Source organism: Sus scrofa, chromosome 14, assembly GCF_054392235.1.
Source record: "Sus scrofa isolate SSC_HxYL_T2T_F1_AM1 chromosome 14, Sscrofa_HxYL_maternal_Yorkshire_Landrace_v2.0, whole genome shotgun sequence".
Lineage (NCBI taxonomy): Eukaryota > Metazoa > Chordata > Mammalia > Artiodactyla > Suidae > Sus > Sus scrofa.
The window spans coordinates 84,756,255-84,783,042 of NC_139396.1; the positions used below are offsets into that span (position 1 = coordinate 84,756,255).

At 34.7% G+C, this 26,788-nt stretch overlaps 1 protein-coding gene across 2 annotated transcripts in view; it reads left to right on the forward strand.

Moving 5' to 3' along the window:
- PHYHIPL (phytanoyl-CoA 2-hydroxylase interacting protein like) overlaps positions 1–26,788 on the forward strand; it is a 91,764-nt gene that overhangs the window by 46,749 nt on the left and 18,227 nt on the right. For both annotated transcript variants that reach the window (XM_084993039.1, NM_001244581.1), the window contains 2 exon segments: positions 22,317–22,513; positions 24,500–24,674. In XM_084993039.1, coding sequence (XP_084849165.1) covers positions 22,317–22,513; positions 24,500–24,674 — 372 coding nt within the window.

The window sequence follows — 26,788 nt, forward strand, 5'->3', positions numbered from 1 at the left end:
AATAACCCATGTCAGGGACCTAGGGCCACCCCCTGGAATATAGAGTGTTGGAGGGCTCCCAATCAAAAATATAGTTGTGAATTTCACTGGGCTTCCCCGAGTCTAAGCCTATAAATATCTGCTAGTCTATATGTGTGCATTCTCAGGCTGGGTAGAGGCCTTCCCTACTAGCACAGAAAAGGCACATGAAGTGGCCCAATTTCTCCCAAAGGAAATCATTCCCTGACTTGGGATACCAATCACCATTGGATTGGACAACAGACCAGTGTTTATAGCTGAGGTGGTGCAATTGGTGGCAAAGGGGTTGAAGATCACCTGGAAGTTACACATGGCCCATCAGCCCTAAAGCTCTGAGAAGGTGGAACAGATGAATCGGACTCTGAAACTGCAATTAAGCAAACTGTGCCAGGAGACTCAATTACATTGGGACTAGCTCTTGCCAGTAGCCCTGCTGAGAATTCAGTCCAGCCCCACTAAGCAGACAGAGTTTTTCCCTTATGAAATCCTCTGTGGGCATCCCCCTCCTCTCATTAAGAGTATAAGGGGGCACCCAAAAGAATTAGGAAACCTCGCCGTGAGGCAACAGATACAGGTGTAGGTTCCACTCTGGCCACCCTCAATCAGTGGGTTAGGGAATGGTTACCTATAAGCCTAACCACAGACACCCACCACTTCAAACCAGGGGATGCTATAGAGATAAAAGAATGGAATATCCAGCCATTAAGTCCTCTTTGAAGGGGCCTGTTTACTGTCATTTTATCCACCCCTATTGCAGTAAAGGTGGCAGAATTGGCTCCTTAGATTCACCACAGCAAAATAAAACCAGCATCTTGAGACTGGGAGTGCATCCCTGATCCCTCAACACTGTACAAGCTGACCATCCAAAAGAAGCAAGTTGCAGCTCCAGAGACCCCTGAGGACTATAGCCTTGCTCTAGTCACTCAGAAGTTGACTGGTCTACACATGGCAGAAACTTGAGGAATCAGCCACCAGATGGGATAAATAGACTGTTTTTGTTTCCCATTTCAGTTCTCTTACTGTGATGCACTGCCACCCCTTGCGCCTGTCTGTTGTTATGATCCTTCCCCTGACCTTTGCCATGGGATTGGCAGAGACTGCTCCATCTGACTGAAAATGTGACAAAAGACCTGGCACAAGGTCAACGCAGACATTGAATGGTGGGCCCCAGGTGGACTATACTGGATATGTGGGAGAACAGCCTATACTGTACTTCCCCCAGACTGGTCAGGATCTTATGTGTTCAGATCAATCCACCCACCTTTCTTCTTGCTCCCACTTTCCAGCAGGAAACATTTGGGAGTCCAAGTGAGAGGACCAGGATACCTAAAGAAAACTGCGTGAACTACAAATTGACAACTGAAAAGATGACAAATGGCCCCCTGAGCGTATGTCCATTACTATGGTCCAGCCACCTGGGCAGAGGATGGGTCTTATGAATACTGTACTCCCATCTATATAGTAAACTACATCATAAGGTTACAGGCAGTTGTTAAAAATTTCTTTGGGGAATGGTTTTCAACTTTTGGGAGACTCAAAACCCTCATAGTTTTTAATTTGGGGGGCTTGCCTGATCCTTCCCTGCCTAGCCCTTCTGGTTATGAGGTCTGTTTCCAGACTCATTGAGGCCATGGTTAAAAAAAAAAAAGCCACATGTCATGATTCTATGGAAATATAAACCCCTAAACCAAGATGATGCTCTTTGACCCCAAAGGGAGGTTCACGCATCAAAGGGGGAAATGTGGTAGGGGTCCACCCTGAACAAAGGGAAGGCAAAGTGCACAATCAGCATCTGTGTGCACATGTGCAACTTTGTGGCAGTATGACATAATCCATATTCATGTGCAACTTTGTAACATAGACCATCCAACCAGAATTTACAGAATGTATGTTACCTTATAAGGGGACAAAGGGACATAAGTGTAAAAGAAAAAAAAAAAAAAAAAAAAAACAGTGTATGTAAGACAGTGCCCCGCTGTGTTTGGAGCTTAGCCTTTGGATATGAATCTACTGAGCCAGTGCCGGCACGAATAAATGCTGCTTTCTGGCAAGAAACCTCAGTGTCCTGCCTCCCTATATGAGAATCCTACAACACTGCAACTTCACCAACTTCATTGCTGAGCTCTAGCAGTTTCCTGGTTGCATCTTCAGGATTTTCTATGTGTGGTATCATGTCATTTGCAAACAGTGATAGTTTTACTTCCTTTCCAATTTGGATTCCTTTCATTTTTTTTTTTTTTCTTCTCTGTTTGCCATGGTTAGGACTTCCAAGCCATGAAAGTTTTATGTTGAATAAAAGTGAGAGGAGTGGACATCCTTGTCTTCCTGATCTTAAAGGGAATGCTTCTAGCTTTTCACAATTGAGAATGATGTTATCTGTGAGTTTGTCATATATGGTCTTCATTATGTTGAGATAGGTTGCTTCCTTCCCCACTTTCTGGAAGGTTTTTATCATAAATGAGTATTGAATTTTGTCAAAAGCTTTTTCTGTGTCTATTGAGATGATCATGTGGTTGTTATTCTTCAGTTAATGTGGTATGTCACATTGATTGATTTATGTATATTGAACAGTCCTTGCATCCCTAGGATAAATCCCATTTGATCATGGCATATGATCCTTTTCATGTATTGTTGGATTCAGTTTGCTAGTACCTTGTTGAGGATTTTTGCATCTGTTTTCCTCAGTGATAGTAGTCTATAGTTTGTGTGTGTGTGTGTGTGAGAGAGAGAGAGAGAGAGATACCTTTGCCTGGTTTTGGTATCAAGGTAATGGGTGACCTTATAGAATGAGCTTGGGACTGTTCCTTCCTATGCAATTTTTTTGGAAGATAATCAGAAGAATAGATGTTAACTCTTATCTGAAAGTTTGATAGAATTCACCTGTGAAGCCATTTGGTCCTGCACTTTTATTTGTTAAAATGTTCTTAATCACTGTTTCAAGCTCAGTAATTGTAATTTATCCATTCAGCTCTTCTATTTCCTTCTGGTTGAATCTTGGAAGGTTGTACCTTTCTAAGAATTTGTGCATTTCTTCTAGGTTGTCCATATTTCTGGCAAATAGTTGTTTGTAGTAGTCTCTTTTGATCCTTTGTATTTCTGTGTTGTCAAATGACTTCTATTTCATTCCTAATGTTATTTACTTGAGGACTCTCCCTTTTTTTTCTTGATGAGTCTGGCTAGAAGTTTATTAATTTCATTTAGATTTTCAAAGAACCATCTTTCAGCTTCATTGATCTTTTCTATTGTTTTGTCTATACTTAATTTATTTTTCTGATATTTATGATTTTTTTCATTCTACTAACTTGGGGTTTTGTTTGTTCTTTCTCTAGTTCTTTTAGGTATCCAGTTAGGTTGTTTACTTGAGATTTTGCTTGTTTTCTTGGGTAAGCTTGTATTGCTACAAAGTTCCCTCTTAGAACTGCTTTTGCTGTATCCATGTATTTTGGATTGTCATGTTTTCTTTGTCACGTGTCTCTAGGTTTTTTTTTTTGTTTTACTAAACCCATGGTGTGTGCAAGTTGCTTTGCCAGGGATCAGACACATGCCACAGTTGAGACCTGCACCATAGCTATGTCAATGCCTTATCCTTAACCCACTATGCCACATGGGACCTTTTTGTCTCTTGGTACTTTTTAATTTCCTCTTCAACTTCTTCAGTGATGCTTTGGTTGTTTAGTAGCATATTGTTTTGCCTCCACATGTTTGTGTTTTTTTATTTTGTTCTTATAATTGTTTTGTAATCTCATAGTGTTGTGGTTGGTTGGAAAAGATACTTGATATGACTTTATTTTTCTAAAATTTACCATGGCTTGACTTGTGGCCCAGTATGTGATCTATCATAGGGAAAATTCCAGGTGCACATGAGAAAATTGTGTATTCTACTGCTTTCAGATGGAAGGTTCTATAAACATCAATTACGTCCATCCAGTTTAATCTGTCCTTTAAGGCCTATGCTTCCTTGTTTTCTTTATGGATAATCTCCCATTTATGTGAGTGGGGTGTTAATTCCCCCACTATTATTGTGTTATTGTTGATGTCTCCTTTTATGGCTGTTAGCAGTTGCCTTATATATTGAGGTGCCTCTATGTTGGGTGCATATATATTTAGGATTGTTATATTTTCTTCTTGGCTTGATCCTTTCAAAAGTGTCCTTTTTTTGTCTCTTGTAACAGTCTTTATTTTAATGTCTATTCTGTTTGATACAAGTATTGCTACTCCGGCTTTCCTTTTATTTCCATTTGCATGGAATATTTTTGTCCATCCCCTCACTTTCAGTCTGTTTATGTCACTAAATCTGAAATGAGTTTTTTTAGATAGAATAATATGCCTGTCTTGTTTTTGCATCCATTCAGCCTGTCTTTACCTTTTGGTTGGAGCCTTTAATTCATTAACATTTAGTGTTATTATTGATATGTATGTTCTTACTGTGTTTTGTTAATTGGATTTATTTTTGTAAGTCTTTTTTGTTCCCTTCTTTTTTCTCTTGTATTTGATGACTGTGTTTCATGTTGTCTTTGGACTGCTTTTTCTCTTTTGTCTGTGTGTCTATTACAATTTATTGGTTTGCTGTGTGTATATATATGTGTGTGTGTGTATATATATTTATAATTTCTACTGTCCTTTTCTCACCATTGCTGGTTTTAATATATTTGTGTGTGGATGATTTCCTACATATTACTTTATGTTTGCCTTTACCTGCATGCTTTCCTATTCATAATTTTCTTATATCTAGTTGCGACCTTTTCTTTTTCATTTGAAGAAGTTCCTTTTGTATTTGTTGTAAAGCTGGTTTGGTGGAGCTGAATTCTCTTACCTTTTGCTTATCTGTAAATCTTTTGATTTCTCTGTCATATCTGAATAGAGCCTTGCTGGTAAAGTATTCTTGGTCCTAGGTTTTTCCCCTTTCATCACCTTAAATATATTATAAAACCTCCTTCTGGCCTGCAGAGTTTCTTCTGAAAAACCAGCTGATAATCTTATGGGGGTTCCCTTATATGTTATTTGTTATTTTTCCATGGTTTCTTTTAATACTATTCTTTGTCTTTAATTTTTGTCATATTGTTAATATATGTCTCAGCATGTTCCGCCTTTAGTTTATCCTGTATGGGAGTTTTTCTGCTTCCTGGACTTGAATGAGTGTTTCTTTTCCCATGTTGTGGCAGTTTTCAGATGTAATCTCTTCAAATATTTTCTTAGGCCCTTTCTTTGTCTCTTCTCTTTCTAAATCCCTTATAATGGAATATTGGCGCCTTAAATGTTTCCTCAGAGATCTCTGAGACTGCCTTCCTTTCTTTATATTATTTTTCTTCATTCTCTTATGCAGCAGTGTTTTCCACCACTCAGTCTTCCACATAGTTTATTCATTTTTCTCCCTCAGTTATTCTGCTGATTGCTTCCAGTGTGTTTTTCATTTCACTTATTATTTATCACTGTTTGTTCTTTATGTATTCTAGCTCTTTGCTAAACATTTTTTTTTGTAAGTTCTTGGTCTGTGCCTCTATTCTTTTTTTGATATTTTGGATCATTTTTATTATCATTATTCTGAATATCTTTCCAGGTAGATGGCCTATCTCTACTTAGTTGTTCTTGTGGATTTTTTATCTTGTTCCTTTTTCTGGAACATATTTCTCTGCCATTGAATTTTGTCTAACTTTTTATCTTTGTGGTCCCCTTTCCACAGGCTGCAGGATCATAGTTCCTCTTCCTTCTGGTGTCTGCCCCTTGGTGGATGAGATTGGTCCAGGGGGTTGTGCAGGCTTCCTGGTGAGAAGGTCTGGTGGGTGGAGCTGAGATTGTCCCTCTGGTAGGTAGTCTTCTGTCAAGGTGTGTGTTTAGAGCTGGTTGTGAGCTCAGTACAGCTTTAGGAAGCTTGGATGCTCATAGGTGGGGCATGTTCCTATTGTGCTGGTTGTTTGGCCATGATGTTCTAGCAGTTGAGCCTGAATACTGTTGGGTAGGGCTAGGTCTTGGTGACTAAATGGCAGCCTCTGGTAGAGCTCACACCAATCAGTATTCCTTAGGGTGTCTGTCAGCAGTGATCTTAACCCTCCAGGGAGTCTCAGCCAATCTCTGCTTCCCCAGGAGACCCTCCAAGATATGGAGGTAGGTCTAGCCTAGGCTCCTGTGGAGTTGCTGCAGTGTTATGGGTCCCAGTGCACATGAAACACTGTGTGTGCCCTTTCGAGCTCCCTGGGTGTTTCTCTTCGTGATGCCAGTCCCTCAGGCCAGGGAGCCTGCCATGGGATATAATTATTCTCCAGTGTGTGGGTCACCCATCTGGCATTTATGAGATTTGATCTGGTCATAAAAGCACTTCTCCCATCTTGTTGTGCCTTCTTCTTTGTCCTTGAATCAAAAATGTCTTTTTTTGTAGGCTCCATTCTTTTTTGTTGATGATTGTTCAGCAGTTAGTTATGATTTTGGTGTTTTCATGTGGGGAGATGAGCTCAAGTCTTTCTATTCTACCATCTTGTCCTGAATTGAGGAGTTGGTTTTAGTGTGGATGTTTGCACCCTCTTTCCTCAGCATGTACTGGCCATTATTCCCTTGATGTGGGGTACGTACTTGTGCCTTCCCAGGGCAGTGTGTCAGGACTAGGTATCTGCTTGCAGGCCCTAAAGGGGTGTCTAGGGCCTGTACACTTCCAGGAAAGTGGGGGCAGGGTCTGATGCCTGCTCATGGATTTTGCAAGGGTTGTTAAGTTTCATTCACTCCCAGGACAGTGGGGCCAGGGCTCAGTACCTGTTCACAGGTCCTTCAGGGAGAGCTGGGCAGGCACACTTCCTGGATAGAGTGGGGGCAGGGCCTGGCACCCTCTCACAAGTCCTAGAATGGTGGTTGTGTTTCCCACACTCTCAGAACTGTGGGGCATGGCTCAGCGCCTGCTTGCAGAATTCTCACATTTTTTCTTTAGGAAGATAAATTTCATTGTGCTGTTCAATTTTATAATCTCTGAATACAAATAATATCAGTTTTAAAAGAAAACACTTTATGAGACATTAGCTTCTCTAGTGTTTACAAACATACTTTCTGGTCAAAAATGGAATAAAAGAAATAATTTGTCAATAACTATTATACAGATGTATGTTTTAAAGTTTCGTTTTTCAAACTTCCAGTGCAGGGAAAAGTACACATCTTTTTTCCTCATAAATTTTCTCTGTAAAATTTCCTCATGTATTTTTTTCTATAAAATGTAATTGCAGAATTTATATTCCAAGAAATACTTGTCCTTGAAATGTTTTCATTGTTTTTCTGTATGCAATATCTGTTTATATTGTTAATGTGTTTTGCATTTTTTAATATTTTTACATAAAGTTATGCATCACAGTGAAGGGACAGATTTACAGAAAATATCTAAAATATGGTACACTGTATATATGCATCTTATAAATCATTATTCACTTTAAAATAAATTCAAATGAGTTTAATGTGTGATGATTCATAACCAAAATGTGAGGGAAACATCACTTCCTACTAAGTAGAAGTAATAGCATGACATATTCTTACTTTTATTTGAGAAATAGTTCTTTTTAATGAACATAGATAACAGTTACCAGAAGAAACATAGAGTTTCAGGTATGGTGCCAGCACAACCCTTTATGACTTTGGGCTAAGATCAAACATTTATTTTCTTTTCACTCAGTGTTACCTTCCAGGTGATTATGTGAAGACTAATTTTCTAACACTAACATAAGTTTCATTGAAATCAGAATCAAGGATGCTACTGCCAATACCCTGAATCATCCTAGTCTTTCAACTAAGGATTTTTGCTTAACTAACTATTCTCATTTTTGAACATGTTGGGCCTGCATATATTTTATATACACACACACACATACACACACTTGTTTTTGTTTTGTTTTGTTTTGTTTTTACTCTGGTCAGGGGTGGAGCCAGAATTCAGCCATATAAAATTGAGGTTTTCCAATTTGGGATGTCTTATTTGAGAAAAAAGCAATACAAAATTTTGGGTATAAAATCAAGTACCAGAAACAAGTACAAGTAATGGACCCTTGAAACTTAAGTTTTGTTAGTTTCCTGGTGAATTTTCTTCCTGATATAGTATTTTCCTCTCCATTTTCAAGGTGAATCACCTAAATACAAGTATTTAAGTCATATCCCCAAGATCACAGAACTAGAAGTTACAAAGATATCAAAGTCTTGTGTGATTTCAATACCCATGTAATATATAAATAGGGTAGAGTAGACTAATCTATAGAGTACACAGTACCAACACAGTGTTCTCTTAGAGTTCAGAGAGAAGCTGTCATTGGGGTAAACTTTCAGATATATGACTTGAGTCACATCTCTGAGTCACTGGGATAGACTTTCAGAGGCGTGACATGAGATCAACTTTGAAGAACAGGTTACATTTTTTGAGGAACCTTCATACTGTCTTCCATACTGGCTGTACCTGTTTACATTCCCACCAAAATTCCTACCAGTGTTCAAGGATTGCCTCTTCTCCATATCCTCACCAACCACTTAACTTTTCTTTTTGATAATAGCCATCCTGACAGGTGTGAAATATCTCATTGTGGTTTTGATTTGCATTACCCTGATGATTAGTGATAATTGATTACCTTTTCATCTACCTATTGACCATTTTCCTTATGTATTTTGGATATTAACTCCTTATCAGATACAAATATTTGCAAATATTTTCTCCCAACCTGTAGGTTATCTTTTTTATTTTGTTGAATGTTTCCTTTTCTGTGCAGAAACTTTTTGTTGAATGTAGTTCCACGTGTTTATTTTTGCTTTTATTACCTGAGCTTTTGGCATCATACTCAAAAATAATTGCCATGGCTAGTGTCATAGGGCTTTTTCTATTTTTTTTTTTTTATTCTAGGAGTTTTACAGTTTCAGGTTTTATGTGTAAGTCTTTAATCCATTTTGAGTTGATTTTTGTGTGTGATTTAAGTTAAGGCTCCAGTTTTATTTTTTTGCATGTGGATATCCAGTTTTTCCAGCACTGTTTGTTGAAGAGATTTCTTTTTCCCCCATTGTGTATTCTTCATGCCTTTGTGGGAAATTAGTTGGCCATATATGCTTGGGTTTATTCCAGCCCTCTCTATTCTATTCTGTTGGCCTTTGTGTCTGTTTTTATGGTAGTATCATATTATTAGGATTACTGTAGCTTTGTACTATAACCTGAAATCAGGAAGTGTGAGTTGTCTAACTCTGTTCTTCTTTCTTGAGATTGTTTTGTCTATTTGAGGTCTTTTTGTATTGTATAAATTTTAGAATTTGTTTTTCTGCTTCTGTGAAAACTGCCATTGGAAATTTGAAGGCATTATATTAAATGTGTATATTGTTTTGGGTAGTATGTACATTTTAGCAGTCTTATAATTCATGAACATGGTATATCTTTCCATTTATTTATGTCTTCTTCAATTTCTTTCATCAATATTTTAAAGTTTTCAGTGTACAGATATTTTACTTGCTCAGTTAAGTTTATTCATAAGTATTTTTTGATGGTTTATAAATGAGCTTATTTTCTTGATTTTCTTTTCAAATAGATCATCATTGGTTTAAAGAAATGCAACTGATTTTTATATGTTGATTTCGGTGTTGTGCACCTATGCTAAATTCATTTATTAGTTTGAACCTTTGTTGTTGTGTTGTTAAGTTTTTATGGTTTTCTACTTAGAGGACTTTGTCATCTGAAAACAGGTAATTTTACTTCTTACTTTCTAACTTAGATGTCTTTTATTTGTGATCCAGCAGTTCTTCTTTTGAGTATATACCCAAAGGAAATGAAATCAGTACCTCAAAGAGATATCTGCATTCCTATGTTTATTGCAGCATCAATAGCCATGTTATGGACACAATCTAAATGTCTGTCAATGGATAAATGGATAAGCTAACTGTGATATAAATATAAAAAATGGAATATTACTCAGCCTTAAAGGAAGAGATACTATCATTGGGAACAACATGGATGAACTTGAAGGACGTTATGCTGAGAGAAATAAGCCAGGCACATAAAGAAAAATACTACAGGTGGTCTGCAACTTTCAATGGTTTAACTTAGGATTTTTCAATTTCATGATGGTGCAAAAGCAATATGCATTCAATAGAAGCTGTACTTTGAATTTTGATCATTTCCTAGGATAGTGATACACAGTATTATACCTTCTAGTAATGGTGGGCATTAGCACTGAGCCACAGCTCTTAGCCTGTGGCAGTCTGCCCCTCCTGCTCTAACCCTTCCCAACAATAATACCTTGCTCCTCCTGTGGGCGTAGACCTTCTCCCAGGTTCCCTCTGCCATGGCGTTTCACTCCCCAGCCCATAGCACACCACTCCCCTATCTGTGTCACGTTGCTCCTTAGCCTCTCAGGGTGTGCCCACACAGCCTAGTCCTCTCCACAGAACTGCCCTCTGGAACCTGAATCTCAGCACCCAGCCCCCACCCAAGCGTCTCAGGCTGTGGTGTCCAGGGAGGTGGTGCAGGTGATCTGTCCGGCTCTCATTATACTTTGCCATCCTCAGTCCAGCTACTGCGCTTTTCTCAGGGACTTTGAGGTCCCTCTGTCTCAGCTGATCTCCCCATCAGTTAGGTGAATTCCCAGGATGTGGGTTTCTTTTCTCTTTTACAGCTCCCTCTCAGGAATGCTTGTCCCATCCTGCTTCTTCTTTTTTTTTTTTTTTTTTCCTCTCTGTCTCTTTTTCTCTTTTGTTCTACCCTGTTATGTCAAGAGTTTCTTGTCCTTTTTGGAGGTTTAAGTTCGTCTGCCAGCTTTCAGTAGATGTTCTATGCAAATCATTTTACATATAAATGTGTTATTTTGACGTGTTTGTGGGAGAAGTTGAGCGTGATGTCTTACTCCTCTGCCATCTTGATCCTTCCCCTCAATTGCTTGATTTTATCAACATTATTTTGTACTAATTTAAAACATAAGTTGGGTTCTTGTTTTCCTTAAGATTCTTGCCTCAAAGGCACTGAAGCATATGCATTCCTTTGCTGAAAATGTCCCAGAGAAACTACATTGATTTGGGTGAAAAGCAATCCAGTAGCTTAGACACCCTCTGAGTCTGACAGCCGAAGACAGAGGCTCTCTTCTGCCAGTGTCAATTTTTTTTATAATCAATGGCTGGTGCTCAGTGGGATTGGATTGAACCTGCAGTTTTCAATCACCATGAAGAAACAAAGTGAAAGTTAAAATTATTGAATTGCCTTTGGCCCACCTGTGAGATCTGTTCATGGGTTCTATTACTTTTCTTAACTGTATCCTATTTCATGTTTTTCTTCCTGGATCATCTGGTAGTTCATGATTGATTCTTCCTCTTTTTCTTCTTTTGAATGTTACCTCAGTATGAAAGCTATGCAAGCCTATACTTAACTCTTGTATAGTGTAACATAATCCGTACCTTCTATCAAGCTTCAGTCCTATGTTTTTGTTTTTGTTTTTGTCTTTTTCCTTTCAGGGCTGCACCAGTGGTATATGGAGGTACCCAGGCTAGGGGTCTAATTGAAACTGTTGGTGCCAGCCACAGCAATGCCAGCTCCAAACCACATCTGTGACCTACACCACAGCTCACAGCAACACCAGATCCTTAACCCACTGAGCGAGGCCAGGAATTGAACCTGCAACCTCATGGTTCCTAGTTGGATTCATTTCCTCTGTGCCACAAGAGGACCCCAGTTCTACATTTTATTTTCTATTTTAATTCCTAAGGAATAGTTATCCTCAGTTCCTGTCCTCCTTTAATTCTAGAGTTTGGATATCCAGAATTTTAATTATCTTAAAGCTGAAAAGCACATGTCCAGGTGGATGGGATACCACTAAGTAACAAATGAATGAACAAAGATAGTCCATACACATGCAAGTTGAATTAAAGCAGGATACAACTATTTCAAAGTATAATTAATATATTTCCCTTAAGATGAAAATGGTCAAGTTGTAATTTCCAATGAAGATATAACTAAGCACAAACACACACACATGCACACAATGAGACCTCAAAATACAGGAAGAAAAAAGGAGAAATTAGCTGAAACAATGGAAATGTAGAAGGACCATTAACTGGGAAAAAATAAAGAAATAAGTTTGGGATGAATCTGAGTGTTTTTCCTTTTATGGATCATGCTTTTGATCTAAATTGAAGAACTTTTTGTTTAGTCTAAGTTCCAAAGAATTTCTTCTTTTTTTTTCCGCCTAAAAGTTTAATAGTGTTTATGTTTTACATTTAAGGTTTTAATTCAATTTTGAGCTAATTTTTATGTAAGATGCATGTTTTAGGTCGAGGTTCATTTTTTGCTTTTTTAATATAAAATAAGATTTCAGTTTTTGCCCATCAAAATGGACATTTAAATACTAATAAATGGAATTGAGAAAGATGCAAAAATATGCACTCTAAAATTGTAGACAGGAATACAAAATGATGAAAAGAAATGTTATTCAACATTTGCAGTTCATGGGATTTATCTAAAGATAAATAATCCTAGATATGCCCAAAAATCTACATAGATTGGTGTTGACTGAAGTGTTATCACAGGAAAACACTGGAAACAATCAATCTGCATATCCAATATGATGACTGTTTAATAGAGTAGAATATACCAAGATTAGAATTCTATGTATTCATAAGAAATTATTCACAATATAACAAGTAAAAAGAGGCTCTAAAACAATATGCTATAGTATGTTAATGGTATAGAGATTATAGATGATTTTTACCTTCTTCTTTGTGTTTTTCCCTGAAATTTCTATTAATCAATGTTATTGCTAAGAGTATTTTTATTCTGGGTGTTTATTGTGACAGAGAATAGTTTCAGGTTTTGATGTGATTACTGAGCTTTATTGTTGTCATAATTAGTTTTTCTTCATGACTTTAAAATTATTGCAGCATTTTAAATTTATTTTTATGAAGAGAAATGTATTTTTATCCCAGAAGACTATATTTCTGATTTTATAATGAGAATTATTAACATGTGCATTTATTTAAATGTATGCATATATACACATATAATCTTAATTATACAGTCTTCCTATTTATACTATGGTAGCCCAATTTTTCATCACTAAAATTTTAGGAAGGAAAAAATGACATGTACAATATGAGGAAATTTCTTCTGATTGCTGTATTTAAGAGAAGTGAACCTAACACCTGCAATTTTTTCTTAGAAGGACAACCCAAGGCTTAATTTTAAAACTACCTCTTTAAACGATTCTTTCTCTTACTTTATTCGTTAAGTCTTTTATGCTCTTTGAACTATAGTAACTAAGATTTTAGATTGGCTACTCTCACAGCACCCTAGGGAAGATAATATGAGAAGGAAAAATTACTCCTTTTTATAAAACTTATGGGGCCAAGGGACAATGGTGTAAAAAGTTTGCTAAAAACATAGAGGTCCTGGAGTTCCTGTCGTGGCTCAGTGGTTAACGAATCTGACTAGGAACCATGAGGTTGCGGGTTCGATCCCTTGCCTTGCTGAGTGGGTTAAGGATCCAGTGTTGCCGTGAGCTGTGGTGTAGGTTGCAGACGCGGCTTGGATCCCGAGTTGCTGTGGCTCTAGCATAGGCTGGCGGCTACAGCTCCGATTAGACCCCTAGCCTAGGAACCTCCATATGCCCCAGGAGCGGCCCAAGAAAATGACAAAAAGCCAAAAAAAAAAACAAAACAAAAAACAAAAAAAACCCATAGAGGTCCTCTATTTATTGAGACATATTCTGTTGCATTGTTTGTCAGAGTACATCTGTTTATTAGGTGATTTTTTAAATTATTATTCAAGATAAAACTATTTCTGGATCAATCAAATTGAGGGATATACTTCATGAGGTAAGCTTGATAACCAAGTAATATTTTTCTTTGAAATACCTTTCAAAAAGATAAATATAGAGAAGACATCTCAGATTGTAAGGAATTTAGCTAAGGCCTTTGAAAGGTAAATAATTTAAATCTCCATACAAAGCTATTAAAAGAAAAATATTGTATCATTATATGTGTATGTATTATATATTCAAACAGATGAATGCACATACATATATATAATGAGACAAAAAGATTATATTGCATTATGTCCATTATGAATATGGCCATAAAAATCAAGGAATAAAGATTATAATGAGTAATGTTTGTTTAGAATAGCTTTACTAATTCTTGAGAGGAAAGGGGGGAAATATACAAACTTGAAGAATCTTTCTTATAAAATGGATAATTTATGGAATGTACTGACAGTATTTCACTGATATATATATATATATAAATAAATTCATAATGTTGAATTAATACTTGTTTTTATATGCATAGATTGAAATAAGTGATACTGAAGTAGATGTGATGTAGGTTTATTATCCTTTTGTACATCTGAAAGGTTTTACTGAGTTTAGGTGCTTTTCAGTGTTTGTTGTGTATACTTCTTAATATCTTCTAAAATAGATGGAATTAGACCAAATACTCATGGATATATGAAGATTACGTTCTTAGTATAATTGAAGGGCACATCTGAAGTAACTATGAGTCTGATATATTTCAGTGAAATTTTATCTTTAGTTCTATACCTGTTGAACTCCATGTAAATTAACCATTAGCTTTTCCCTTAGAAGTAATTCCTCAACTTTGTTGACAGCTTTTCTAGTGTTGTTAAGCATTCTCACTCAGTGTTTTCTTCCTATACCATGTGCTGAAATAACTAAAATGAAAATACACTGTTTCTTAATGCTTTTTTATGTTGCCTCCATTTGGAATGTCATGTCCTCAATTTTTTCACTATTGTCTTCATTTTTTGAAATTCTGCTTCTCCCACTGCCTTGTGATTAGAGTTAATAATGCTGTGTTATATACTTCAGAGTTGCTAAGAAAATAGATCTTAAATGTTCTCATCACAGAAAGGAAATGATATTTATGGGATATGATGAAGATATTAGTTAACTCTGTGTGGTAATCATATTGCAGTAGATAAATTATATTGACATATGTATCATATCAAAACAGTTGTACACCTGAAACTTATGCAATGTTACATGTCAATTATATCTCAATAAAAGAATTTTAACTTCTATAAGGAAGAATGTCACATATTTTCTGAAGCACTTCTTTAATTCCCTTAATGTCTTTCACTTAGATTATTTATATCATAACTTTGAATATGATATTATCCACATTCTTCTCCATTTTATATTCTTGAGGTAGGAATTAATTTATATATCTTTGCATCTCTTCTGTTGCATACTCTTGTTATAAAAGTAATTTGTACTTAATAGAAGTTTTAATAAGTAAAAAAAATATATAAAGGGACACATAATCAAGTAGCAGAATGATAAGCATCCTCAACTAGCTTTAGAAATCTGAGTGATTTGTTAAAGTCAATGTGAGAAGCCACTTAGTTCAACCCATGCTAAAAATAAAGTGAAAAATCATCCAAAGAAGAGACCTAATTTTATCTTCCTTTCAGGAAGTTTTATTAAAATTAAAAATACAAAAAAATTGCTTTCCAATGATTAAGCTTAGCACAAGATAAAAATAAGTGAATGAATCTGATTTCTAAGTAACTGAATTTGAAAAATGATTCAGATTCACCAAAGTCTAACTCTCCCATTTCAGATATTATGTAGAGAGTAACAACAAAAATACAATGACCTAAATCCCATACCTTCATAATAACTTTTAAAACTGAGAATATATAACTTTCAAATTACGTCCTACTTAAAAAAAAAAAAAAAAATTTGTACAACCATTTCTCAAACTTCTGTCCAAAGTCCATTCCTAGAGTAAGTGGAAAGAGAAGAAAAGGTCCAGGGAAGCTTCAGGAATGAGAAAAGAGGAGAATGGAAAGTCTAAGATTGAATAATTGGAGAATCTTAGGGAAGAATACCAGAGCCCTTAGTAGTATTCTTGCACCTTTTCTGAAGTCTAAAATTGTATTAAAAATACTGTCGAAAATTAAAAGGTGAATGAATAGGTGGTAAATAGATGAAGAAAAATGGAAAAATATCAGTAATTGTTGAAGCTGGGTGATAGCTACATGGGAATTCATTATAGTATTTTCTATATTTGATGTATTTTTGTAAACTTCCATAATAAAATGACTTTTAACAAGGAATGAATTCACAGTGGTCTTGATAATGTAAATTTGCTTCCACATTAAATACTCTTGCTTTTAAGGCATTTAAGATGTGGTCGTGTTGAAATAAATTAAAGAAGACCTAAATAAATGGCAAGATGTTTAATGTTTATGGATCACAAGACAGTATCATTACAGTTTCAATGACAACATCACTCAAATTGACCCATAAGTTTAACTCAATCTCTATCAAAATTTCACCTGACTTCTTTGCAGAAAGTGCAGATCCCTGCAACTTTGCCAAATTCAAGATAATATATAGAAATTGATTGTATTTCTATATAGTCTAACAATGAAAGTTCAGTAAGAGAAATCAGAGAAACTATCCCATTTACCAGTGCATCAAAAGGAATAAAATACCTACGAATAAACCTATCTAAAGAAATGAAAGACCTATACTGCAAAAACTGTATGATAAGAAAAAAATCAAAAATGACACAAACAGATGGAAAGATTTACCATGCTCTTGGATTGGAAGAATCAATATTGTCAAAATGACTTTACTACTCAGGGCAATCTACAGATTCATTGCAATCCCTATCACATTACTAAGGACATTCTTTACAGAACTGGAACAGAATATTTTGAAATTTTTGTGGAAACACAAAAGACCCTGAATACCTAAAACAATATTGAAAAAGAAAAATGGAAATGGAGGAATCAGGCTCCCTGACTTCAGACAATATTACAAAGCTACAGTTATCAAAACAATATGGCACAAAAAAAAACCCAAATCAGTATCAATGGAACAGGATAGAAAGCCCAGAAATAAATCCAAGCACCTATGGTCAATCCATCTATGACCAAGGAGGCAAGAACATACAGTGGAAAAAGGATAGTCTCTTCAATAAGTGGCGCTGGGAAAACTGGAAAACTACATGTGAAAGAATAAAAATAGAACACACACTCTAATACCAGAAACAAAGATAAATTCAAAATGGATTAAAGACCTAAATATAAGGCTCTGTACTACAAAATTCCTAGAGGAAAACAGGCAGAATGCTCTTTGACATAAATCACAGCAACATCTTATTTGATCCACCTCCTAGAATAAGATCAATAAAAACAAAAATAAATCAATGAGACCTAATAAAACTGAAAAACTTTTGCACAGCAAAAGAAACCATTGTAAAAATGAAAAGACAACCCACAAAATGGGAGAAGACCTTTGCAAATGGTGCAGCAGACAAAGGGCTAATCTCCAAAATATATAAACAACTCATACAAATCAACAACAAAAAATAAACAACCCAATTAAAAAATGAGCAGAAGACCTAAATATGTATTTCTCCAAAGAAGACATATAGATGTCCAATAGACATGAAAAAATGTTTAACATCACTAATTATTAGAGAAATGTAAATCAAAACTGCAGTAAGATATCACCTCACACTGGTCAGAATGGCCACCATTAACAAATCAACAAATAACAAATGCTGGAGAGAATGTGGAGAAAAGAGGACCATCCTTCACTGTTGGTGGGGATGTAAATTGGTACAACCACTATGGAAATAGTATGGAGGTTTCTCAGAAAACTAAATATAAAACTACCATATGATCCAGCAGTCCCACTCTTGGGTATGTATCTGGACAAAACTTTTATTCAGAAAGATATATGCATCCCTGTGTTCATAGAAACATTTTTCCCAATAGCCAAGACATGAGAAACAACTTAAATGTCCATCCTCAGATGAATGGATTATGGATGTGATATGTATGCACAATGAAATACTACTTAGCCAGAAAAAGGACAGACTAATTCCGTTTTCAGCAACATGAATGGAACTGAAAGTTCTCATATCCAGTGTAGTAAGTCAGAAAGAGAAAGAGAAATACCATATGATATCACTTATTTGTGCAATCTAAAATATGGTACAGATGATCTGATCCACAAAACAGAAACAGATCATGGACATGGACTTGTGGTTGCCAGTGGGGAGGGAATGGGATAGATGGAGAATTTGGGGTTTGTGGCTGCAAACTGTAACATTTTGAATGGATTGGCAGAGAGGTTTTACTGTACAGCACAGGGAATCGTGTATGATTGGATCACCTTGCTGTACAACAGAAATTGAAGAAACATTGTAAATACTTTAATTTAAAAAATTAACAAAAAATTGCCAATCCCAAAATTCATGTAGAAAATCAAGGGACCCAGAATAGTCAAAATAATCTTGAAAAAAAGGACACACACTTCTCAATTTCAAAATATACTACAATGCTGCTATAGTAGTCAACACCATGTGATAAATGGAATACGGATAAAGACATAGATCAATGGAATAGAATTGAGAGTCTAGAAATAAATATTAAGATAACCAGTTGATTTTTGACAAGGGTGCCAAGGTAATTAAATGAGCAAAAGATGATCTTTAAAATAATTGTTGGTAGGACAACTGCACATCCACATGAAAAACAATGAACCTGGACCTCTACTTCACACTTTATATAAAAATAAGAATGAATGCAAAACTTAAATGTTAGTATTAAAACTATATTATCTCTTAGAAGAAAAAAAGATGTAATCTTTGTGACCTTTAATTAGGCAATGGTCTCTTAGATATGACACCAAAAGTACGGGATAAATAATAGGAAATGTGGATGTGGAAAAACTGGTACCCATATACACTGCTGTTGAGAATGTAAAATGATGTAACCACTTTGGAAAACAGTTTGGCAGTTCCTCAGCAAGTTAAACATAAAGTTACCATATGTACCAGCAATTCCACTCCTGGGCATATACTCAAATGAAGAGAAAGCTTAAGTTCTCACAAAAACTTATACATGAATATTCATAGCAACATTATCTGTAATAGCCAAACAGTAGGAACAAACCAAACATTCATCAACTGATAAGTAAATAAACAAAAACTGGTGTATCTATACAATGAAATATTATTCAGCAATAAAAAAATAAGGTATTTATACAACATGGATAAACCTTGAAAACGTTGTATTAAGTGAAAGAAGCCAGTCATGAAGGACTGCATATTATATGATACCATTTAAATGAAATGTCCAGTATAGGCAATTCTAGAGACAGGAAATAGATTAGTAGTTGCCTAGGACTAAGGGGACATGAAGAGGTTGGGTTTGGGGAGTGATAGCTAAGGTGTATGGGGTTTCTCTTTGGTGTAAATAAAAATCTTCTGTAATTGTGGGATGGATGCTCAACTCTGAATCCATTGAGAGCCATTGAATTGTACACTCTAAATGAATGGTTGTATGGTATGTGGATTCTATTTAAATAAATTTTTTTTTTTAAAATATCTTTTTTTGGAGTTCCCGTCGTGGTGCAGTGGTTAACGAATCCGACTAGGAACCATGAGGTTGCGGGTTCGGTCCCTGCCCTTGCTCAGTGGGTTAACGATCCGGCGTTGCCGTGAGCTGTGGTGTAGGTTGCAGACGCGGCTCGGATCCCGCGTTGCTATGGCTCTGGCATAGGCCAGTGGCTACAGCTCCGATTCGACCCCTAGCCTGGGAACCTCCATATGCTGAGGGAGCGGCCCAGAGAAATAGCAAAAAGACAAAAAAAAAAAAAAAAAAAAAAAAAAAAAAAAAGTCTTTTTTTGCAAGCCAACTTAAGTTCAGTAAGAGAAGAGCCATGCATATAAAATATATATAATCTGGCTATCTTTTCAGTTTGCATTTTAATAATTGCTGCTATTAGAAAAGTGCTTTTGAAATGGTTGTTCTGAAAAAGTAACTTTAATATTTTCGATGGATTAAAAGTGTCACTTATTTGTTTTCTCTTCATTATTACTAATGAGCAGTGTAGCCAGAGTTATTAGAATTATTTTGCATGTAAAATAGAGAAATGTAGCTAGAACTACCCTTAAGATGAAATCTTAACAAATAAAGGGAAGCTATATTTGAAAGTATACCTAATTGTAAAGATCTAAGATAGTATTGGCTGGTTATGGAATATTAATATCATGTGGAACACTATTGTTTACCCAGTTTTAAAGACAGAATCATTGTCTTCTGTCACCTCAAAAAATCTCTCTTAAAAAATGATTCACACAGCTTGAGGAGGAAGCAAATTAGATGTAAAATGATAGGATTTATTTAAATAAATGCTTTTCTTATTTTTCCCCAAGTAAGAAAGCTGCATAGAGACTAATCTAGTGGTTTTGTTAAGAACTGGAATTAAGAAAGTAGCTTGAAAATGAGGGTTCTTGATATAACATTTCCTTCATAGGTTTGAGTTTTATATTGTTCTGAATGGCAAAATATGAGAGGAGGAAAAGTTTCCACCTTTCAATATAAGTAACAGATTTCTGAAGTTTTAATAATTAGAAGATAAACTACATAAAACAAAGTGTCATATTCTGGAAAATAATTATTTGTAACTTTAAGGTTGAGTAAGGTAACAATAGAGGAAGTTTAAATGGCAAAATATACATTTTAGATAGTGTTGATGTATTAAGGTTATATTTTCATTAAATTGGATCAAATTCAAAAAGCTTTATTTTTTCTTAAAACAGTTTTTCACTCTGTTGGGAAATTATATGAGCAGTCATAATGTAATATGATTTCTACAGAAATTTTTACAGTTAAGAGTCCAGAAAGTATTTCATTAGTGTTGCTTATATTTTAAAGATAACTGCAATCAATAATAGTTTAAAAACGTGAGCTTTTCTTAGAACAAAAATTACTATTTACATATTTATTGCCATTCCCAAAGCCATTAAAATATTCCACTTGGTTTCTTTCCTTCACTTGACTTCTGAAAGGCTTTAGCAGGAAGCATTTTAGGGATTTGAGGCCAGATGGGGCTAAATTTAAAAGGTTTGGAAGCAGTTTTTCTGGGAGTTTTATAGAGTAGGGTTCTGAGGAAACTGGAAGGTGAGGGAAGTACATAAGAGAAAAAAGAAGAATTTTTAAAAGTATTGTTGAAGAAATGACAATAAAGAACTTCAGTTATTTTGAAATTAGTCACTGATTATCATCAGGTTTTCTGGCCATAACACAGCTTGGGATGAGACAACATGGGTGAAATATTTAATAAGACTGGGAATTGTCAAAAGCTTTTTGTTTTTGTTTTTGTTTTTAATCACTGAGATGGAAGAGTGAGGGCACAAAACACAACCTAATCTGGAAGTTGAAGCTATTGCCACGAGGTGACATTCATTGTTGTTCTTTTTAGGTTTTTTTGATTAAGATTAGGAACAGGTTATGCAGCTGATTTATGACCTACCACTTTCGTCATATGAATAACAATTACATTTATTTATTTTTTCTTTTCTGGGGCATTAAAGTTTATGTTAGCTTGAGGGAAGGGAACTTAGGAAGGAGAAATAGAATAAAATTTGATACAGTATGGCTTTCCTACGTATGAAACAACCTTGGCAAATTTATATTTTCTCCTTTTGTTCTGTCATTCATCATATTTTACCCTGTAATGTTAGCCAAAGTGGTAGCATTTTCTCCAATTGGAAATGGAGGACACAGTCTGTAAAGTAACCAAATGTCAGATGAGTTCTTTGAGAGTTTAATAATATCAATAAACATGGCAATCATTTTTCATCTTTTAAGCTTATCAATTTTTTGTTTTAGCGCTCAATGTTAAATTTGTCAAGATACAGCAGATAAAAAGATTCGTAGAATAATCTATCACATAGTAGCTGTAAGAGAATGGTCTTTGATATTTTTATATGTAGTGTAAACATTAAATGCTGTTTCTATATATAAATTTCTAAAAGGAAAAAGCAGGAGCAATTTTTATAGACTGTCATTGACACCTCATAGATTTTTCTTAAAGAAACATTCCGTTTATTTGACTGGACTCACTTCACTTCATTATCAATATTTCTGGTTTCATGTAGCTTAAAACTATTACTTTTGAGCAGAATTAATTGGTTATATAGGGGAAAATGGACTCTTGGGGCCTTTCAGACAGAACCTACCATGTAAGGCTAATCTTTCATACATTAGAAAGTTAGATCATCAGTGTTTTTGTTTTTAATTTATGTGAAAGCAAAAATTGGAAAAGTAAATTGAAAACATAGAGGTGGTAAAGACTAATTCATTTCTGCTTTTTTATTGGTAATAAGACCTTGTAATGACAGTATTACTTGTATTAACACTCAAATTACTTCATGAACAAAATGAAATCTCAGATTTAGTAATTAGATGAGGTCAGAAACATGTATGTAGTAATGGCCTTGCAAACTAGAAAAAAAAATTATTAGTTGGAAACTATCTGTGCATTGTTTTCTTTCAGGGAACAAATCACAAGACAGTGGCATAGCAGAGATGGAAGAACTTCCTGTACCACATAACATCAAAATAAGCAATATCACATGTGACTCATTCAAGATTTCATGGGAAATGGATTCAAAATCAAAGGACCGTATTACACACTATTTCATTGACCTCAATAAGAAAGAGAACAAGAACTCCAATAAATTTAAACACAAGGTAAAACCCTAATTCTTACTTATATTAATTTATATCTTAAAACTTTTAAAGAAGAAATAATGTTCTATTAATTACTTAAATGATATATTTGATATTAGGAAGAATAAAAATTTGTCATTTAACAACCCTATTCCTCCAAGAAATTATATAAGAAAATGAAATGCCAGTCTACTGTTAAAATAGCTTTTTTCCAGAAAAGGTGAAATTTTGACTCTCATACAGACATAAAAATGAACATCTGTTAAAGTTTTTATTTTACTTATTAATGAGGCAAATGATTAGGTATTACAACCAATTCAAAAGGCTGATCCAAGAAAGACACTTTTATGGATCAAGATCTTGAAATAAATGTATAGATGGAAGCAAACTGGCTTGGGTTGAGGAAGGAGCAAGAACAGGTGGAGAGGGTTGTCCTTCTGCTGGACAAAACATACTTGCATTTATGTAGACAAGAATAACTGAATTTTTATCAGTTGTGTACGAATTACGGAGTTGTAAAATAGATTCCACAAAATCAGAAGATAGCCAAAAGAGTGTGCTATAGGCAATACGTAGTTTTCCACTGAAACACACAATTTTTCCCCTGTAATAACTGCCAAAAGAAGAACATGATGCAGCTTATAAACTTTAGGATATTTTTTAAAATACTGCTGAAAATTGCTCTATGTAGTCAATTTTATTTTATGGTTTGAGAAAAAAATTAACCTTTAGGTGTTTTAAACATATAACAATTCCCTAATATTTAGTCTCTTACTTGTCTGCCTATCATGTATCTTTTCTGATACGTATCTCCTTTAGGAAGTAGCTGTAGAAGTTCCCTGGTGGCCTAATGGTTAAGGATCCGGCATTGTCATTGCTGTGGCTCAGGTCACTACTGTGGCATGGGTTTGATTCCTGGCCCTGAAATTTCTGCATGCTGTGGGTGCAGCCAAAAAAAAAAAAAAAAAAAAAAATAGCTATAAAGAGGATAATAGTTACCTGGTTTAAGAATGCTTTCTTATGTTTCAGTATTTTCACTGATGATGAAAACTGATCCTTTTTTAATATTACTACTAAATTTTAACTTGGCAGATCTTTTGGAAAAATTGTCTTTTCTGTATATTATTTTACTAGTTGTGTAATTATACATAGCAGTAGTAAATGAGGCTTATATTTACAAATAAGTGTGATAGAATAAGATTTGTAAGTCATTATTTTTCCATGTTCCATCTTTAGTTATGCTTTCTGGTTTGGCTATTTTCTTTGCTGATACTTGCCTTCTTGAAGTAGCTTTGAAATATTTATCATTAAGTGAAGAGGGATCAAGATTTTATCCCCTTTCTTCATTCCATACTTAGAATACCAGATCTTTGGAAATACAATTAATATTCAACTATTAGGTGTAATTATCATATTAAGCATTTTTTTGAAAATACCTAAACATTTCTATGACACATAGGCTTCATATTTGAATATAAGTAAAACAAATGTTAACTCGGATGTAAAACTGAATCATTTATCTTAAAAATATTCTGTCCATTCACATATAAAATATTTAGTAATGGGCTATTCTGATGAAATTATTGGGTAGTATATATTAAACAAGTATAGTATTTTAAAATATTAAATTTACTAAATATAATTTATTTCATGTTTCTGTTTGTGTTGTTTTATCATTTGGTATTAGAATGTTGCATTTTAAGGAGCATATTAAGGAGTGTACAGAGAAGAATATTATACTGGAAATCAAAAAAGTGATCCCAAAACATTTATGTCATTAGCTATCTCTTGATCAGATTGGACCCTAATTTTTACATGTGGAGAATAAGAAATTGAATATAATAATTGCTAGATATCTTAAACAGGAAACTTGTGTCATCAGCCAGAAATTTAATAAGTTCCTCAATATTGTTTACAATTGATTCAAGTTATACTGCTAAATTAATTCATTTCCCTCCTTTCATTACTTTCTTCCTTCTTTCCTACTTTCCTTCTTTCCTTTCTTAGGATGTTCCAACAAAACTCGTGGCAAAAGCTGTTCCTTTGCCGATGACTGTACGTGGACACTGGTTTTTGAGCCCAAGAACTGAGTATACAGTAGCAGTGCAGACTGCCTCAAAACAAGTCGACGGTGATTATGTTGTGTCTGAATGGAGTGAAATTATAGAATTCTGCACAGCAGGTAAGAGAACTGGGTACAAATACAGAAAAAAAAATTATTTCATAGTTCCTGGAAAGCCAATTATAGAAAATATATTTATTTTTTGTAATTATGAAGTGATATGTATTGTGTTGGTCATTTTTGCATTCCAGTAGCATTGTGTGACAGAATAAATTGATTAGAGGGAGCTAAGGTTTTCAGCAAAAACTGGTTAATGATATTAAAGTACTTCTGTGCTACATGGACAGTTTGAGTTTTCAAAGTAAAAGCTTTGCAAATAAGAATGTATATATGTGTATTGTGACTGAGTCACTTTGCTATGTAGTAGAAGATTAACAGAACACTGTAAACCAACTATTATGGAAAAAACAAATATCATTAAAAATGTATGCAAGTTGAAAATATACATAGTGTACTTTTTATTAAAGTGTGGATGATTTACAATGCTGTGCCAATTTCTGCTGTACAGCAAAGTGACCCAAACATACATATATATTCTGATACTATCTTCCATCATGTTCTATCCCAAGAGATTGGATATAGTTCCCTGGGCTTTACTGCAGGACCTCCATTCTAAATGTAATAGTTTGCCTCTACTAACCCCAAACTCCCAGTTCATCCATTTCCCTCCCACCTCCCCCTTGGCAACCACAAGTCTGTTCTCTGTCTGTGAGTCTGTTTCCATTTTGTAGATAGGTTCATTTGTGCCATATTTTAGATTCTACATATAAGTGATATTATATGGTATTTTTATTCCTCTTTCTGATTTACTGCACTTAGTATGAGAATCTCTAGTTGCATCCGTGTTGCTGCAAATGGCATTATTTTGTTCTTTTCTATGGCTGAGTAGTAGAGCTATCCTCAGCATATTTTGAAATTTATTTTGAGCGAGTGAGAGAGTTTTTTTCTTCCCTTTTTTTTTTTTTTTTTTTTTTCTGTTACTTATTTTCACAAGTCTTAAAAGAAAGAAGCCAGGAACATCATTCTCTCCTTTAAGGGAATGGAGGCAAATCTTAATGACTGTACCTGGCAAAAATGTTACTAGATTTTTCACTTAAATGCTGAAGATCTCCCTCTAAACTTGTGTGTGTGTCTTTGCTTCATTAGAAAGTCCTTCCTAGCCATTTGGCATTGGGACTACCTGATATGGAAAGCCCTTTGGTCTTGAACTGTACTTTAATATTCCACTGGGTTGTAAATGTTACCATTCATCTTAGGCCTTTATCTATTTGTTTATTCATTCAATCAAGAAACAATATTTATTGAGCACTTAAAAGGGGTGAAGGGACACAAAGATATCTCTGCCTGAATATATCTGCCATCCACTCCTTTTGTCTCTTTGAATAGGGCTTTGTTTCCTCTTCTTTGTTTAGGTGATTGTTTCCTCCATAATTGTAAAGAGAGGTTGGATGTTTGTTTCAACAGAAAGGAGCTTGTAGAAGAAGTCTTAAAACAATTTGCCTCACCTATTGCAGGTTGCTTAGCAACTTTCCACAGCTGAGGCATCCTTCAGATAAATCAGCTGTTTTTTTTCCATAGCCTCACACTTGGAATTATTTTAGACTCTCTACATGCTTAGCTACTGCTTTATCTCATTATCTTCTGTTTTTCTTAATCCCAAACTCAGTATAAAATGTCTCATGTAGATATGTAGAATGGTTGAAGTTTTAATTCTAAGTTATTGTGATTTTAACTTCAACCCTTTTTGTTTTTTCCTATGAGGAAATTACTATGAGGAATTAGGATTGCAACATCCTTAACATATGAAAGCAAGGAAAATAGTACTCTCTGATACTGTATTTTTTCCTGAGACATCATTGCTTAAAAGGTCCACCATTTTTATATTGTTAAGAAAAAATTAAACTGCCAATTAAGCTGTGAAATTATTTTTCTATCACATTTATTGTCAGACTCAGAGATGATAAAATATGAAAAAATACATTTTAGAATAGATGAAATATGGTATACATCATATCCAGTATTCAGTAATTAAATAGGTAATGATTTCAGTATCGTGTAAAGAATAATGTGTAAAGAATTTCTCATTGATACAATTTTTATCTGTATGTGATGTGTCATATTAGAATTAATGTACCCCTCAATTTTTTCCTGAATTAAAATATTTCCTTGGAATC